This window comes from Trichosurus vulpecula, chromosome 2 (genome assembly GCF_011100635.1).
Source record: "Trichosurus vulpecula isolate mTriVul1 chromosome 2, mTriVul1.pri, whole genome shotgun sequence".
In the NCBI taxonomy this organism is placed as follows: Eukaryota; Metazoa; Chordata; class Mammalia; order Diprotodontia; family Phalangeridae; genus Trichosurus; species Trichosurus vulpecula.
This window is the reverse complement of record NC_050574.1, coordinates 424,939,206-424,957,472: the sequence shown is the minus strand read 5'-3', so window position 1 is coordinate 424,957,472 and position 18,267 is coordinate 424,939,206. Positions and strand designations below refer to the sequence as shown.

The 18,267-nt window shown below is 38.3% G+C and overlaps 1 protein-coding gene across 2 annotated transcripts in view; it reads right to left on the bottom strand.

The window, feature by feature from the left end:
- CDKL5 (cyclin dependent kinase like 5) overlaps positions 1–18,267 on the bottom strand; it is a 264,370-nt gene that overhangs the window by 26,515 nt on the left and 219,588 nt on the right. For both annotated transcript variants that reach the window (XM_036743412.1, XM_036743411.1), the window contains 4 exons: positions 11,014–11,980; positions 6,429–6,530; positions 5,900–6,005; positions 2,514–2,637 (listed from right to left, as the gene is read on the bottom strand). In XM_036743412.1, coding sequence (XP_036599307.1) covers positions 2,514–2,637; positions 5,900–6,005; positions 6,429–6,530; positions 11,014–11,980 — 1,299 coding nt within the window. The remainder of the gene's footprint in view (positions 1–2,513; positions 2,638–5,899; positions 6,006–6,428; positions 6,531–11,013; positions 11,981–18,267) is intronic.

The following is an 18,267-nucleotide window of genomic DNA, read 5'->3' as shown; positions in this document are numbered from 1 at the left end:
GAGCAAAATGAATGGAGCCAAGAGAACATTGCATACAGTAACAGCAATATTGTTTCAAGACTGACTTTGAGTAGCTAAGTCATTTTAACTATTATAAGTATACAAATTAAAAATAAAGGACATATGAAGAAAGAAGTTATCTGCAGCCAGAGAAAGAGTTGATAAATAGAAGTACGTATAGAGTAATTTTACATATATATGCCTATTTGTATCTAACGGTAGCCATCTCTAGGGCATGGGATGGAGGGGAGGAAAAAAGAAGGAAAAAAATAGAAATTCATATTTTAACTTTGTTGTAAATGTAGAGGAATAGCAAGTTGTACATGGTAGATTTAAAGTTTCATGTGCATTCATCTTTTTTATTGTGCTGTGTTATGGAATTGAAAATGAAATAATTTTTTTTACATAAAATTACTATCTTAATAGAGATGATAACTGAACCCATAGGAGTGGATGAGATCACCAAGTGAGACAGTATAGTGGGAGAGGATAAGAGAGCCAAAGATAAGATTAAGCCCAAAACAGCAAAGGGCACTGAGAAAGAGTGATTGGATAAGTACTGGGAGAGAACTGTGTCATGAAATGAGGATTGAGAAAAGACTATTGTCAAATAAAAATTCAATTAAGGTAGACTAAGGCAAGTTTCTCTGAGTAGGATAACAGCAGGGCTCAGACCTACCAAAAGAATGAGCCAATGGCTACCTCAATTTCTAAGCAAGACTCCTAGACGAAGACGCAAGTCCTTTTTGTAAGTGTGGAACAAAGAACAGAACAGGATAAGTAAGAAAATTTTATAATTGGTAACAGGGTTGACAGCATCATGAGGGTAGATGATGACTGGCTACAGAGTTGAGGGTGGGGGACGATATGATTGGTTGGAAACTGGGAATGAAGGGCTGGTAACATCCCGCCTCTGTTGCTCCTGTGACTAAGAAAAATTCATTGTTTGAGTTCACCTGCAAGGTCAGAGATAGTGGACTAGGCATCCTTGAAAGACAGCTCAGTGGTGTAGATACTAGACCAGATTCCCTGGTAGCCACCCATATCCCTCAAGAATAACAAATTTCCTTGAGGAAAGAATAGAACAGTGATTAGCAGAAGAGCTGGATTTCCAAACTTAAATCAGAACTTCTGAATTAAGTTCAGAAACAAAGAAACATGACTCAGGCAATTACAGGACAAAATCAATTACAGAGTACAATCAAATACAAAATCAGCACTTGCTTTTCTTGCTATTTGGCAATTTAAGAGATCACTGGTAACACACTGGTAACACACTGAACACAGTCAATTCAATTGACTGACAAGGTTGGAAGCCAGATTTCAGAGTTAAGGAGAGAGTAAATAAAGAGGAAGTGGAAGCGCTTAGTGTAGACAGCTTTGTCATAAAAGGGAGGAAAGAAACAGAGGGTGCTCAACTCAAGTGAGTATTTTAAGAATGAGGGAGACAGGTGTGTCTATAGGCAGCAGGGATGGATTCATTAGAGAGGGAGGGACTGAAGATGATGGGGGAGGGAGGACAATCTGTTGGTCAAGGATGAATGTAGTCAGGCCAGAGCTTGGCAAGAAGGGCCCCCAGCTTCTCAGAAACAGGAGTAAAAGGGGAGACAATAAAGGGAAATGTCTGAGTAATGTGAGATGACAAGCGGAAGAGAAGGACCTTTTGTGAGTGGTCTCAATTTCTTTAGTGAAGCATGAGAGGGTCAGGTGAGGAGTACTGCCTGAGGAGAGGTAGGAAAGCCTGGAACAGTAGAAGGGAGAATCTATTAGAGAAGAGTGGAATGTTATTACCTCGCTGCAAATGGGACCCAGTTTGGATCAGATAACATAATTTTGTAGTGGTGCCAATCAGCATGGTTTCACATTGTCCTCTTGCTCCAGTGAGTGGTTCTTTGATAGGAGCAAAGGTGCTAGATTGTGGAAGAAATCAGAGTTATAGTTTGCAATGAGTGATAGGTGAGAGGCAAGGGGCTAGAGAGGACAGAGTTGGAATTGCTCACCAAGAAGTTTAGTTTGGCCAGAGAGCATGCAGGGAATTTTTTTATCTTTACTACAAATCACAGGGATGAAGAGACAAAAGTAAGAAAACTTGTTAACGTTATTTTGACCCCAGGCCAGTGGCAATTTGCAATTAACCTTTATTATAAAAAGCTATTATTCATGGGAACTGCCCTGGTAGATGCTGATCTTGTTCGTGGCGGCAGGCCAGAGGGAGACAGCAATGCCATGAGCTATTTCTAGTCTAAGTCAGAAGAGCATAAGGGAAGATTCATAAGGGAGAGTATGTATCTTCCAAGGAGAGTCTTCTTTCATGTAACATTTAAGTGCCAAATCTATCAAGAGATAATAATAAATCACATTTCTTTATCAAGTAACTCACTAGAAAAAGCAGATTTATCACAGCAAGAAAAACTCATCTGAAGAATTTCTCCAGGGTTTGCCAAGCACCTCTTTACATTAGAATTTTCAGATCTCTGCTTTAAGATAAATCAAAAATGAAATGAAATACTTACCATGGATCAAATGTTGTTTGTCTTTTTGAGTGGTTTGTCCCAGAGCTGCTCTCTGATGGCAGAGAAGAAACTCTGGATGGTACATTATTTTCATGGAATGAATTATCTGGACGTGGAGATGGAACTAAATTAAAAGAAAGTCCAGAATTACTAAGAAAGCTCTTTTTGTCAAAGTTGATTTGCTATGTCATTGTACTTCAATCTCCTTTACCTTTCTCCAAAAAGGGGAAAACAGAATGCAAATCCTGCCCCATACATCCTGGGCATTTGACATAACTGTGACTTGAGCATGATAACTTAAACATTTACATTTTTTACATTTTTTCATTATTTGTAATGTGGCAATAACTCAATATATTATTATGTACTCTTGGCACAAAATTGACTTGTCTCAGCTTAATTGAACTGACTTATTCACTTTAAAAAACTGTAAGATATTAAAAATATATAAATGTGAATTTCAGTGTTTTATATTTCTTGATGTAGTTTTTGGAAAAACAAAAAATATCATGGGATCCAACAATTCAAATATCAAAGATGTTCTCAATATGAACATAACACAACTATATTGCCTAGTTTTCTATATAAAATATAGCATATTCTACATAAGAAAATAAAAACTGTCTCCCCTGATGAAAGATGACTTTCCCTGGGTTTTCCATTGTAGAGCAAAAGACATATAAAACAAGGGTGAAACCATGCCTTCAACCTCCCCATCCCCCTATCAACTTCTGTCAATTTCTAAATTTAGCATTAAAAGGAAACATTCAGTTAATTTCATAGCAAATAGGAAAAAAAACACAGACAAATAAAGATGAATGATACCTTACTTTCTACTCTGTAGAGAAAGGTAACCAGGTTTGTGACTCAAAAACCTACATCATATGGAGAGTTGTTGGTGGAAATGGACGTTTAACTTAGAGAATGTGGAGTTGGTAGACATCAGAGATGCTTTTAATTATTTGAAAGGCTGCCATATGTAAAAGGAATTAGGTTTGTTCAGTGCGCACAGAAACAGACAGACATTATTGGAGGTTAAGGCTCAATATAAGGAAGGATTTTCAAACAAATGAAGTTATTCAAAAATGGAATAGAGGCCCTCCTCATGAGAATGTCATGGAGAAGATTCGTGCATTTGATCAGAGTTTAGACTAGAGATCTCTGAGGTCCCTTCCAACTACAGGATCCTATGACAAAGCTGTGATTTCATTCTGCCCCGGATGACTGGTAACTGTAGCTTCACAGGTTTGGACCTGGAAGGGATGGGCTAGTCGAGCCCCTTCATTTTACAGTGGAGGTTCAGGGAGGTGGAGGACCTTCCCTGGAGGGATGTAAATAGTCAGTGATTCTCCAGCCAGGGCCCCTCAGGTCTTATCCAGACCTTGCTCCACTGAATCCTGCAGCCTCAATGGAAAAGGGAAGGGAGGAATATTTATTTAATCACATACTACATCAACTTGCTTAGTTTCATTAATACAATGGAATCTTTTATCTGCCTGACTGTGTTTTTAGACTGGAACACGCACAGTGCCCTTTCTGCCAAACCCTGAGATGGATAAATTTGACTTAATTTACTTGAAAACAAAGACAAGTTTTAAATCCAAATTTCCAGAGGCCAAAGACCAATTCATTAATTCAGTGTTCCAGCTAACCCATTAAAATTAACTTTTAACATCAAGGAAAATCTTTTAGAAAGATAGCATACGTACATCACATCAAGAGAACAAAATTATGTGGCAAGAACAAACTTAGAAAAACAACATGGTAGAGATGACAGGCACTGGAGCTGGAAGTAGAAAGACCTGGGTTTAAAACCCACCTCAGACATTTATTAGCCGTGTGACCTCTGGCACATCACTTAGTGTTTCTATGCCTCGGTTTTCTGTAAAATAAAAGTTAGGTCGGATTCTATGGCTAAGGTCCCTTCTAGCTCTGCCGCTATGACCCTACGACTCTATGACTTGTATACACATGTATTATAACCACCTGTGTTGACCCCTCAACTTTTGTATTTCCTTTTATACTTAATAATCACATCTTAATATTCAATGACAGTAACAAATCTAATGGCTGTTTATGAATTCTCAAACTTCCTGACCTCTCCACAGCACTGGACACTGCTGACTACTCTCTTCTTTTCTAGGTTGCTGTGGCACTCCCTCAGTTCTCCTCCAACCTGTTTGCCCACTTCTGATTCTCCTAGATCATCATTCACGTCATGACTACTCTCTATAGATGTTCCACAAGGCCCCATACTTGGCTTTCTTCTCTTTTCTTTCTCTCTTTTTTTTTCCTTTTTTTCTCTTCCTTGATCTCATTAGGGCCCATGGGTTCAATTATCATCTCTATACAGATGACGTATTGACAGATACGAGGTTGTCCCAAAAGTCTTTGTGTATTTCTAAGCTATAAATAATTTGTGTAGTTCCAGCTTCCGTGATAGAAGTGTTGTTCAATCTAGCCTTAGGTCTCTTCTCCTGAGCTCATCATCCACATCAACTGCCTACGGGGTTATTTCAAACTGAATGTCCCTTAGGCATCTCTAACATGTACACAACTAAACTCATTATCTCTTCCACCAAATCATCTTCTTTTCTAAACTTCTATATTTCTACCAATGGTACTACTATCCTTCTAGTCTCCCAGGCTTACAACTTTGGCATCATTCTTGATTCCTCACTCTCACTCAGCCCATGGAACAGTTGCCAAATCTTGTCTGTCTCTTTTCTGTCTCTCCAATACCACTCACATATTTCACCTTTTATCCACTCACAGAACCACTACTATAATTCAGACCCTCATTACCCTTCACCTGAACTACTACAATAGTCAACCAATTAGTTTCCTTGTCTCAAGCCTCTCCCCATTCCAAGTCCTGGTTTTTTCTAGGTACTTCCTAGCTATGTGACCCAATGCAAGTCACTTATATACTGCATGCCTCAGAATCCTCAACTTTAATATAGGGATGGTAATACTTGCACTACTTATCTCACACATTAGTCATGAAGAACAAATGAGATGATATGTGAAATTTTGCCAAATTATAAGATGCTACATAATCATGGAACTGTTATTAATAAGGATGATATGAGGTTAAGTGTAAGAGGCTCTAAGGTCCCTAGTGAGTAGCTAGGGAAGGCCTTTAAGGGTCAAAATGAGATGTCTCAACCTACTGCCTACTGCCTACTCATGTCTTTATTTTGGTTTGTCCAGGGAGGGAAGGCCTTCATGAGCTTAGAATATGTAATAGAGCAATGAAACTAGATAGCCTTTATTCCATTATCTTTTTTATAACTTGTACAATTCTAAAGTAATTTCATTCTGACATACATTAAATATCAAAATGCATCCTGAACTTTTACAAGTGTATCCTCTTGTAAAATTACCTCTGTAAAAACTACCAACTCTTCTTGGAACGGGATCATTATACAGATGTCTGTTTTCTTTTGTGGCTGCTCCATCATCTGAGTGGGGGTCATGATAGGCTCCACCCTAAGGGAATGAAGAGTCTTAAAAAATTAATCAAATAGATTCAAGTTCACTTTAGCTTAACTTAAAGTCTGTGGATAGATTTCAGATACTCCGTTAACTTGGATAGTAAAAAAATTTTATCTTTATTTTAGCCTTCAAATGAAACTTAGCATTTCCTTCAATTATGAATGCAAGTAACAAACATAATTCTGGGAAGGGACCCAAAGGAATAGGGGTCCACGACCAAAAAAGGTTCAGAATCCCTGCTTTTAGGTAGAATTTCTGTTATGGTGTTTAAGACAATTACAATTTTTTTTAATCTTTGTAAAAAAAAAAAGACCAGAATCACATTTCCTAAGACAAAAATGATTTGCTTTGGGAGAGGAAAGGGCAATATTTCTGAAATACATGTTAAAAATATAATAATTATTAAATAATTCAGACCTCAGATTTTTGCCGTGAGTGAAATGAAGAAGTGCCCTCTCGAGACGTCTCTTTAGCTGAAGACCGTGATACACTTAGCTCTGTGGGAATCTGTTCTCCCGGCTGGAAACAAACAAAAATATAAATATGGAACACTTGTAATATTGATACACCTAGCAACTAAAATCATCTAAAATGAGGATACTGTCATTTAGCTTAACCAACATTTTATATATCTGAAAGAAAAAAAATGAATGAGGTATTTGATGGCTAATTCATGGCTAAAATTTACGAAATAAATTCTCGCCTATTTCATGAAAGCAAAAGCAAAAAAAAAAAAGGAAAACAAAAAAAGAAGCCAAATTACATAAATAATAAAAATAATCTTAGTAAAGTTAGAGTTGGCAGGGAAGAAATTAGCCCATCAACAGTTATCTATAAGGAAATATTTTTGTAATTTTAAAATGTCTCTGTGATATAATGGATAAAGGTTTAATTCCACCCATAGGTCTTGAAATTCTAGATCTATCTGAGAAAATAACTAGTTTTTAGGTGAAATCTCTAGTACTTTTAGGTTGAATTCTCAACTAAGAACTAAACAAGTCTAGGATTATTTTCTATGAGAAAGCAGTTGGAGACTGGTAACAAAGAAGTTGGTCACAGATTCAGAAGATGATAAATATTTACAGTTGCTTTAAACATTTCATAACTAAATGTTATCTAGGTTCTTCAATGTCTCCTAATATTCTTTGGGATATTATCCATTGTTTAATCCATTTCATTACTCATATTCATTTTATTGCTCTTCTCTGAACTTCCTCCAATTTCTCCCCAACCACCTTTAAGTAGTGGAGCCACCAAACTTCCAGTCATAGTCATAAGCAAGGGGGAAAAGTATCATCTTCTCTACTCAGAAAAGAAGACTAAGAGAAAGTCAATAATTACTTAAGGGAATTAAAAAATTACTCTCTGGTGGATGATTTTCCTTGCTATTTATTTATAGCTTATAGAAGGGTATTATCTGAAGTTTGAGATAATGACAACTGTTTTCTTGAAAATATTGAAGTATTTATTTTCTTAAGCTTAAATTTACTGCCTGGTTTTGATAAGTCACCTTAGTTTGTCCATCCTCCTACCTTTTGCCTGTATCACATTTAAACTACTCCAGACACACAAGAGCCTAGCCCATTTATAAAGATTCCCCAGGGGAAGGAGATTTTAAAACATCCCTCAGCAAATCATGTCAGTTTAAACAATCCTGTCAGGAAATTATTGTATATGTGTAGCCCAAATTCTTCATGTGACAGCTTAAACCCAATTTTCTCTTCCTTTTATATCTGGTCACCATATTTTAAGAACCTAGGATTTCGTTAGTGTGGATACTCCCTTAGATGAGGTAGACAGCAACCCCCTCTCTGACATGGGAACTACTGGAATGAATATGTGGCACAGTGAATAGAGAGCTGGACCTGGAATCTAGAGGACCTGAATTCAATTCCAGCCTCAAACATTTACTATCTGCGTGACTCTGGGCAAGTCACTTAACCCTATTTGCCTCAGTTTCCTCATCTGCAAAATGAGCTGCAGAAGGAAATGGCCAATCACTCCACTATCTTTGCCAAGAAAACCCCAAAAGGGGTCACAAAGAGTTGATCTTGACTGAAATGACTGAACAAGAACAAAAGAATGTAAAAATTAAACACCCTGAGATCAAGTTGGCAATGAACCTCTCCGAATTATCAGAAACTGTTCTTCCAGAAATATATAAACATACATATCACTGTGCATATGTTGGTTGGTACGGTCTGTCCGAGATTACTGGCATAAATCTCTGAGAATAAAGGGTCACCTCTATACCATGATAAGTCACCTCAATAGGACTTTAGTGGCTGCCATTGTATTTAATTTTCCAAATTATGGTGAGCTTTATTTTACCTCTTAACTTGAACACCATCTTCCAGTTCCTATGTTGTCCCTTTAAAGCTGTTTGGCCCAGAAGCAGACAGTCTCTAAAGCAGTCTGACCTGTGCTCACTACAGTATTGTTGAGTTCTGTTCAACTCATTGTCCAAAAGGTCTACTAATCCTTCTTCTGCCAGTATTCATAGGCTGCCAGTCATTTTCAACCTTATTTTGTATGGTTTGCTCTTGTTCCCTAATTGTTTGTGTTTAAATGCTAATAATTTATTTTTGATTGCTCTATAATTCAGAGGTTCTTAACCCAAGGTCCATCAATTTGTTTTTTTTAAACGATTTGGTGCCTGTATTTCAATATAGTTGGTTTCCTTTGCAATTCTATGTAATCTAGTTTATATTTTAAAATGTTATTCTGAAAAGGGGGTCAAAGGCTTCACCAGACTGCCAAGAGGGATCCATGACTCAAGAAAAGCTAAAAGCCCCTTCCTAACTTGTTTTAAATTCTAAAGTAAAATGATAACCCAAGGCTCTACTGCCAGCTCTTTTCTCTCCATTCACTCCCCAGAAGATAACTTATTTTCTGTATGCAAAAGATTGTTAAATCTAAATCTCCTATCCTCTCCCTCATCTGTGTTTTGGTCCTTTATTTCCAATTGTCCATAGAGTATCTCTAGTGGATGGTCCATGGTCATTTCAAACTCAACAAGTTTAAAACAACCGAGTGTAGTGGAATGAGCACTCCACTGGGAATCAAGAGACCTTGATACTAAACCTGCTGTGCCACTGCCTGTAAGGTCAAAGCCACTAAAACTTCTTTGAGCCTCAATTATGCTACCAAATCAAAAAGTAACCCAGGATGATCTCAAATGCCCCACTAGAAAAACAATTCCCTGATTTTATGAAGCCAAGTTTTCTTCTCAGCTGGCTTACTTCTTTCAGCAATTTTGTGCTCCTTTTAGTCCATCAAATAAAAACCATGGAGACATCTTTGATCCTTCCCACATCTAATCTTTCACCATTTTTTTTCTTCCTTCAAACCATTTCTCCGATTTGTGCTCTCTCTATTCTCATTACCTTTGTCTTAGCCCAGGCCATCATGACTTCCTGCTTTAATTACTGAAAATTCCTTAGTTGGCCTGTTACTAAGTCTCTCCCCTTCCAATTTATTCTGTATACCACTGCCAGACAATTTTCTAGATTGCTTCTTTGACTTAATTTTGCTTTTACCTTGCTTAGGAATGGAACCTAAAAAATTAAGTCCAAGGTCTCCCACCTGCTCCTCTATAACTCTGAAATCTCTTTCCTCTCACTCATCTGAATCTTACCATCCTTTACGACTTGGTTCAAATCCCTCTCCTTCATGAAAGCATTCTCTAACTTCTCCAACTCCCACTAGTACCTCCTTTATGGTTCTTTTTTATATGTCATTTTTGGTCTCTGCAACTAGATTGCAAACTCCCTAAGTGTACAGAATATATGTTTGTTTGGTTTTTTGTTTCCCCATGGTATCTACACCAGGCTGAAAACACAGAAAGAACTTGGTGAATACTCACTGACTGATACTCTTATCCTTCAGAATGCTTTAATCTTTTATCTCATTATTCTCCATATGGACGGGATGGTCATAGGTTTCATTTATATTCTCCAGGTATTATGGCACATGCTGATTTAGAGAACCTAGGGCTGGGTCCTGGTTGTGTCTCTTACTACCTGTGTCATGGTAGAGATGTTAGGGGATCCATGAACCTCAGTTTCCTCATCTGTAAAATGGTGATGATAATAATGCTGGTATTACATACCTCACAAGGTTGTGAGGACAGTACTTCATAAACCCCAAAGGCCATGTAAATGTGAGCAATTTTTATTGCTACTGTTATGACCAAATATATTTGGCATGAAATAGGCTTCTAATAGGGCAGTGGTTAAATGACTTCCCTTAAAACATTTTCCATCAAAAGAGATATGTCACCTTATTTTTCTTTGATCCAAGTGAGTGTGTAACTTTTATAAAAATGTAATTTCAAAGCATGCTGTTGTACCTTCAAAGGTATAATCAATTTTAAACTGGGAGGAATCATGTCTGGACTCTGAAAATCATTAAGATGTCTCCAAACTTTTGATAAGATTTAAAAATCTATCTTTTGGTTGTTTTATAGACATCAAAAATTCACTCCAAAACTTAGAATCTAAGAGTTATCTGCAGCCGTTTAAAAACTTTTGGCTTGAGTTAGAAAATCAAGTCAGGAAAGCAGTCAGTAAAAAAGGTGCTGAGAGCAGCATATGGGTTGGTGAGATGGAAGAATATGCCTGTGAATTCACCCTCAAAGTAAAAACCTATGGAGAAAAACCCTATGGATTTCACTAATTCAAAATGAAATTTTATCGGAAAAATGTGCTATAATATAAAATTTAACAAAGGAATCAGATTTTTAGAGAACTACTGAATCCTCCCTATTGCCCAATTATTAATGACTCAAAGATTCAGTATTATTATTGTTTTATTTTTATTATTATTTTTAACAGATATTGTTGATTCACTTTTTTTTCTTTTAAAATGTTTAGAAACTACCCCTATCGTGCATCCTTAAGATATCCTACAACAGGCAAAATTTCACATTGACCCTATTCAAATCCTCTGTACCATCTTCCTGTGATGTGCCAACAGATCTGGTGAATAGCCCAAGTTGTACCTGTGGTGACAGCAGCTGAAGGCTGTTGGCTCTGACTGCCATCCCTTGCCCTATGTTCAAGCCTCCATCTGAGCCTTTCGCTCTCACTTTGTCCCGAGTCACATACATGGAATGCCTGTGAGGCCGCTGCTGGGAAGAGAAAGGGCTGGTATAGCCTAGACCATAGGAAAAAGATTCATGTGGTGCAGACAGGGAGTGTGAATGGCTTCCATCCATGTGGTCGGGCAATTTCAACTCCTCCATTGTTTTGGAATGCCTTGCTGCTGTTCGCCGTGAGTCCAGTGTGCCCTCGCTTCGGTTAGTTCTCCCAGAAGGACTAAGCAAAGTTCTACTGTCACTATGCCTGGGAGGGGTTGGGCTGGTGGGAGAGTTCAAGTCTAGGCAGCTAGATGGAAAATACCTGCTGCTATTAGGATCAGAAATCTGAACTCTGGCTTCAGAAAGGTTACTCACAGATTTGGAGTCAGTCAGAACCCCGTGACTTTTGGCCTTTGCCCTATAAGAAGGACTCTTGGAGGACTGGGGAATAGTGTCTATGTAGCTATGCCGTCCGTGCTTTTCACCAGGCTGTAATGTTCCAGTTTTGCTCTGGGAACTTTCCATGAATGAGTGTCGGTTCTGCTGAGATCTACTGTTTGACTTAAGGTATTTTGTGCCTGGGCCCTCAGAAGCCTTTTGGTCAATACTGAAATCAAATTCTGTTTTTGATTTTGATTCTTTGGGGCTAAGAAGGTGTGGAATGTTGTTATTGGTGAGATCTTTGCTTGCAGATCCAGGTGCGTTACTTGTTTGATAGGGTTTGCTGTGCATGGGACTATGAGAAGCTCCAGAAAGGTTTCCATTAAGGAAGCTTTCACTTGCCGGAAGAACATCTTCATTCCTCGGAAGTCCAACGCTCAGGTTCTGTATATCCTTACTGTTAGATCTGTGATGGGCCTGCAAAGCAGCATTTTTGCTGGCTTGATTTCTACATTAAAACAAAAGAAGCATTAACATATGAACTCTCCTCGCAGAGATACATACAAAAATGTGTTTTAAATGAACACATAGTAAAGATTTCTCAATGAACAGAAATGCTCACTTTTTAAAATAACAGGTCTACATTGTAGTAAACTATGGGTAAAATCATATCACAAAAAGAATTATAACAAAGGTTTTTGTAATAATATTTCCTTGTCACATCCTGTGGATGGCTCACAGAAATCATTTCCCTCCTGATTGTTCCAATAAATTCTCTATGATTAATATTTCAGTGCAACTAATGCTTTGTTTAGGCCCTGTCCATGAAATAATCATGTCTCATGAAAAAAATTATTTTATTATAGAAATCTATGGAAAAGAAGAGATATGAGCAGTAGCCACTCTTCAGACTTCCTTTGTTTTCTTTGGATACTAGTAAACAACATTTCACCTTCAGTTTTTCATTTTATTCCATTTCAAGTATTCTAAAACACCTCACTGAAGAAAAGCCACTTGAGTTACAAGACTAAAACCCTCTTTCCATAAGCATACACATATACACAAAAATCTAGGAGCTTTGAAAAAAAAAGGATGGGGTTAGAAATGCATTTATCTATCACCTTTATCACTCTTTTCTAAGTTCACAGAATTTCTGACTTCACTTGCTCTATCAGAGCTCACTTCAGTGTCAGCCCCTCCCCACTCCCCCAACCCTCTTGGGGGGGTGGTATTAGCTTGGTTTTGTCTCTCTACCCAGAGTGCCCTGTGAGATTTCAAACAGAATATGGTCTGTACTTACATTTTAGAAAAGTAATAATTGTGCACTTTCTATTTTGTACCCAAAACTGGGATCAATTACTGAATGGAGGAGTTCTCATTGCAAGATCAGATTCCTTCAAGGCTTTCACAGTTGCTTAAAATAGACATTGTCTCACATACCATCATTCCAAATTGACAGACTCTCTAAAATTTAGAAGTTTATTTCATATTTAAATTTTAAAACAAAATAAAACATTACTACAAAATAAAACTTCATTATGAAAAGTGGAACTCTGATGTCTTAACAAGATTATTTCATTTTATCTTTATCTTTCAAAAAGAGAAACCGTAGTTTGGGATGGACAGGTTTTTGATAAAGAAACAACTGAAACAAATGATTCTCTGTTCTTTCCAAGTATTCAGAAAAATCTTGCTTCAAATATAGTTACTGTCAGAGATGGTTTGATTAGGAGCAATTTTATTCTCTTTAAGCTGCAATGAAAGAAATGTCATATTTTTCTCAGCAGTATGGTAATCTGTGAAAATAAGCCTTCAAATTTTCCCCATCAGTATGTATGCTCAGGCATCATAAATGAGGGGCTTCTTCCTGTCCTCCCACTTCTCAGATGGTGATATCTGCCAAGAACCATTTGAGAAGCTGTTCAAAGAGCTGACATTAAGGAAGCCTGAAGCAATGCTAAATGTCTCTTCTCATACTCGATTATCATACTTGATTAAGAACTTCTAGTTAGGCCCCAAGAGTCACATTATTAAAAACAAAAACAACAAAAACCAATCCTCTCCACTTTCTCAAGACCCTACCTTAATTAAAAATTATTAACTAGGAAAAAATGGACATTCAACGAAATAGAGGCCTTTCAAGCATTCTTGATGAAAAAACCAGAGCTGAATAGAAAATATGACTTTCAAATACAAGATTCAAGAGAAGCATGAGAAGGTAAACAGGAAAGAGAAATCATGAGTGACTTAAAGGTGAACTGTTTACATTCCTACATGGAAAGATGATATTTGTTACTCATGAGACCTTTCTTAGTATTAGGGTTGTTGGAGGTAATACACACACACATATATCACACACACACATATACATACATATACATAGAGACAGATAGATGGGGGGGGCACAGGGTGAACTGAATATGAAGGGATGATATCTAAAAAATAAAATTAAGGGGTGAGAAAGGAATATATTAGGAGGAGAAAGGGAAAGGTAGAATGGAATAAATTATCTCGCATAAAAGAGGCAAAAAAAGCTTTTACAGTAGAGGGGAGAAGGGGAAAGGTGAGAAAGAATAAGTGAATCTTACTCCCATCTGTAATGGCAAGTAAAATGGGGCTTTTTGTTGTTTTTTGTTTTGGAGTGCTTCTCGGCACCAAGGCAATCAAGTGCCTTTGATTGAGTCTTGCCTTTGTTTGTAGGAAGGCCCATATCCTTTTACTAATTAGGTCAAGAATGGTGTAAAGCCCTTGAGAGGTGTGGAGCCCTCGAGAGGTGTAAAGCATTCTGACCCTGAGAAAGTATATATATACTCTGAGGTTAGCATTTTGTTTGAGGCTCACTCATTGGAAGAGTGTTGGTGTAGAGACTCTGGGTAGTTATTAAGGAGACCCCTGGCTTTGAAAACCCAGATGTTGGTGCTTCTCTCTCTGGTAACTGTGTATGTATTGTGATTTGGTCAGACAGATAGAAGCCTGTCTGTTGATCTGTTTGTAATTTCTGTTTGTATTTGCTCTGAAGTTCAGGGTGCTGACTTCTTTCCCCGAGCTAAGTGAATGATATATGTATGTTTAATTAAAGTGAGATTGTAAACCCCTTAAAGTTGCTTTCCTTAGAAAAGCAGATCAAAGGACCTGTGCTGCTAGCCCTTCTGCGTGCTGCTGTTATTGACCTTACACAGCCAGAGTAGCGGCAAGCAGGACTGTTGTTACACCATCAAACATGCTCAATTAGATATGGAAATCTATCTTACCTTACAGGAAAGTGGGGGGGGGGGGATAAGAGAGAAAGGGATGATAGAAGGGAGGGCAAATGGGGGGAGAGGTAATCAGAAGCAAACACTTTTCAGGTGGAACAAAATCAAAGGAGAGAATAAATGGGGGGCAGGATAGGATGGAGGGAAATAGTGTTGGTCTTTCACAGCATGACTATTATGGACGTGTTTTGCATAACCACACGTGGATAACCTATATTAAATTGCTTGCCTCCTCAATGAGGGTGGGTGGGAAGGGAGGAAGGGAAAGAAGGTGGAACTCAAGGCTTTAAAAATGAATGTTAAAATTTGTTTTTACATGCAACTGGGAAATAAGATATATAGGCAAGAGGGCATAGAAATCTGTCTTGCCCTACAGGAAAATAGAAGGGGCGGGGGGTGTTATAGGAGGGAGACTGGGGGAAGGAATAATCAGAATGCACATTGTCTTGACTCGGGGGAGGGGAGAGATGGGGAAAAATTCCGAATTCAAAATCCTGTGGAGGGGAATGCTGAAAACGAAAACTGAATTAGTTAAAAAGAAACAACTATTAACTAAATAGCAAGTTCCAGACCTGGAAAGATATTTCTTCCCTTTTGCATTCTTTTTGCATATGATAGCAATAGAATCTCTTAAGGATGTTCTCCCTCGTGGAAGACTAGTAGTTTAAAGCTTCTAGGTTCTAAACCACTGCTGCTGCTGTTGTCCTTCAGAAATCAAAGAGAACTTATTATTTTTTCCTTTAAACCCGTATCTTTTCCAAACCTTCCTACTTTTTTTTTGCAGGGGGGGAAGGCAGGGCAATTGGGGTTAAGTCACTTGCCTAAAGTCACACAGCTAGTAAGTGTGTCAAGTGTCTGAGGCCGAATTTGAACTCCGGTCCTCCTGACTCCAGAGCCAGTGCTCTACTCACTGCACCGCCTAGCTGCCCCATAACCTTCCTATTTTCTTTGAGGAAAACACTAACCTTCTGGTAACTCAGGTACACAACCTTAAAATCATCTTTGCCTTTCTCTCTCTTCCTACCCCACTAAGCCTTGTTGATTCTACTTCCACAAAATATGTCTTTCTCATTTGTACCCCTTTCCTCCAAGTATATCTGCACTACTATGGTTGAGGACTTATCACCCCTTTTTTGCCTATCACGACAGTCTGACTAATGGATCTCCTTATTTTCAAGTCTCTCCCTTTCTCCTTTACACAACCACTAAACTAATCTTTCAAAGGTGCTTCCTTTTTGAAAAATATCCAATAGCATTCGAATGCAATTAGGATAAAATGTTAACCCTCCATTAAGGGAGTCCTACGTACCTGTTGCTCCAGCCTTATCTCACACTACTGTTTCATCGTTTGCAAGTTCAAATCAAACTACTAGCTGTTCCCTCAACTCAACTTATCTTTGTACACATCACGTCTCATACTCAAAATGTACTCTGTCTTCATTCCTACTCCTTAGGATATTTGAGTTTCTTCAAAGGCCCAGCTAAGAAAAACCTCCCCATGGAAGTCTTCCCATATCCCCCCATTGGTGTCTTCTATAACAATTTACCTTGTTATCATACCTGTTGGTGTACATGTTACACCTCCCCCGACTCACCTGCCAGCAGACGAATGCTTCTTGGGAGGCAGGGACGATTTCATTTTTATATTTGTAGCCTTAGCACGTAGCGCAGTGTCTGCCCCACAGCAGGTGCTAAAGTAAGTGTATGATACCTTGTTGAACTGAATTATAATTGTATACCAGTAGCTGAAATCCTTCAGATCCTTTTTCATTGAAGCTACAACGATAAAGCCACCCCAGAAACAAAGACTTTGACCACGACAAGAATTAAGCTCATAATGATCCACTCTTGTTTTTGACATACTTTTCTCCTTTAAATTATAAGCTGAAAGAAGGTCCATTGTGGAGACTTTTGATCTCCCAAAATGTCTCTAAAACTACCACAAATGTCTCTTAATTGTAACGCTGAATGACTTGGACACAAACCAAAGGAAAGCAGAGGACATTTAGCAGAGATATTATACAAGTTCTATATAAAAAGGAATTTAAAATGCACAGCTAAAATAAGGTACTCAAATACCAAAATGATATTCAAATAAATCTTATCAATAAAACTCTTCCCTTCTTAATCTCAACCTCATTGTGAAGTAGTTCAACTCTACAATATACTTCACTCCTGATTCCCTTGCCTTCTTGTCCTGGTCAACTCCAACCCTAGATTACTCTTGATCTGCTCCAACCCGTTGCCCCTTTGTCATGCCTTGCCAAACCCTCATCTTAGATTATTCCCTCATCTGTTTCCTTCATTCCTATACTGCCAAAGAGAAGTGGAGGAAATCATGAAACCAAGATGACTGGGTCCACTACAAATTTATGTCACCTAATTTCAACAAGATCCACACTACAAGCAAAGCAATCCTATTCCTCTCTGATTCCCTATCCCATTCAATACAGTTGACTGTTCCAAACCTTGTCTCTCCTCCAGATTCCCATGGGATTTACCATTTCCCACTCTCTCAGTTGAGGACCACAGGTCATATATACTGAAAAAAACTGAGGCTCCCTCCTCTCTCCTCATATCATATGTCACTGACATCATTTCGCACGATCTATCCCTTCACTTCAGTCACTGATGAGGAGGTAGCTCTTCCTATGTCAAGGTCGATCCCTCTACCTGCAGCCACGGTCCCAGTCCCAGTCCCTCCTATATCTCCAAAAGACTGCTCCTATCATAATCCCCATTGTCCTTCTGATATTCAATTGCTCTTTATCCATTGGCTCCTCCTTGCTAACTTGCCTGCTAACTACAAACACAACGATGGCTCCACAACCTTTAAAAAAATCCTCATTTGATTCTTCTATCCCCATTACCTGTAACACTCTCACTTCACCTTCTCTCCTAACTCCTTGAAAAGGTCATCATGACTCAGTAAGCCCACCTTCTCCTTACTTTTTACTAAAACCTGTTCTACGACCTCATCGTTTAACTGAAAGCTGTTCTTTCCAAAGCTGGAAGTGATCTCTTAACTGCCATTTAAATGTCTTTTTCTCAGTCCTTATCTTTCTTGAACTCTTTACAGCATTTCACACCGCTGATCACTTCCTGCTTGGTACTCTCTCTTCTTGGGGTTTTCCCGACACTACTCTCCTTTGGTTCTCCCCCAACTTGTCTCAGTCTCCATTATAAGAACGTCATCCTTGACATGCCCTCATAATAGTAAATGATTATCCAAGACTGTTCTAGGCACTCTTCTCTGTTCTCTCTCTATAACCTCCTTTGGTGATCTTCTCAGTTCCTACGGCTTTAAATGATCATCTTTATACAAAATGATTCTCAGATCTATACATCCAGTCTTTCTCTCTGTTCTGAGTTCCAATCCTACATACCTCTAAGTATCCAATGGACATTTCAAATTGGATATCTCAATCTCAATATGTCCATTACATTCAGCTTGAAAACTGAACTCATTCTATTTCCCCTCAGAGCAACCCCCATCCTTTGAACTTCCCTATTTCTGTAGAGGGCACTATCATCCTCCCCA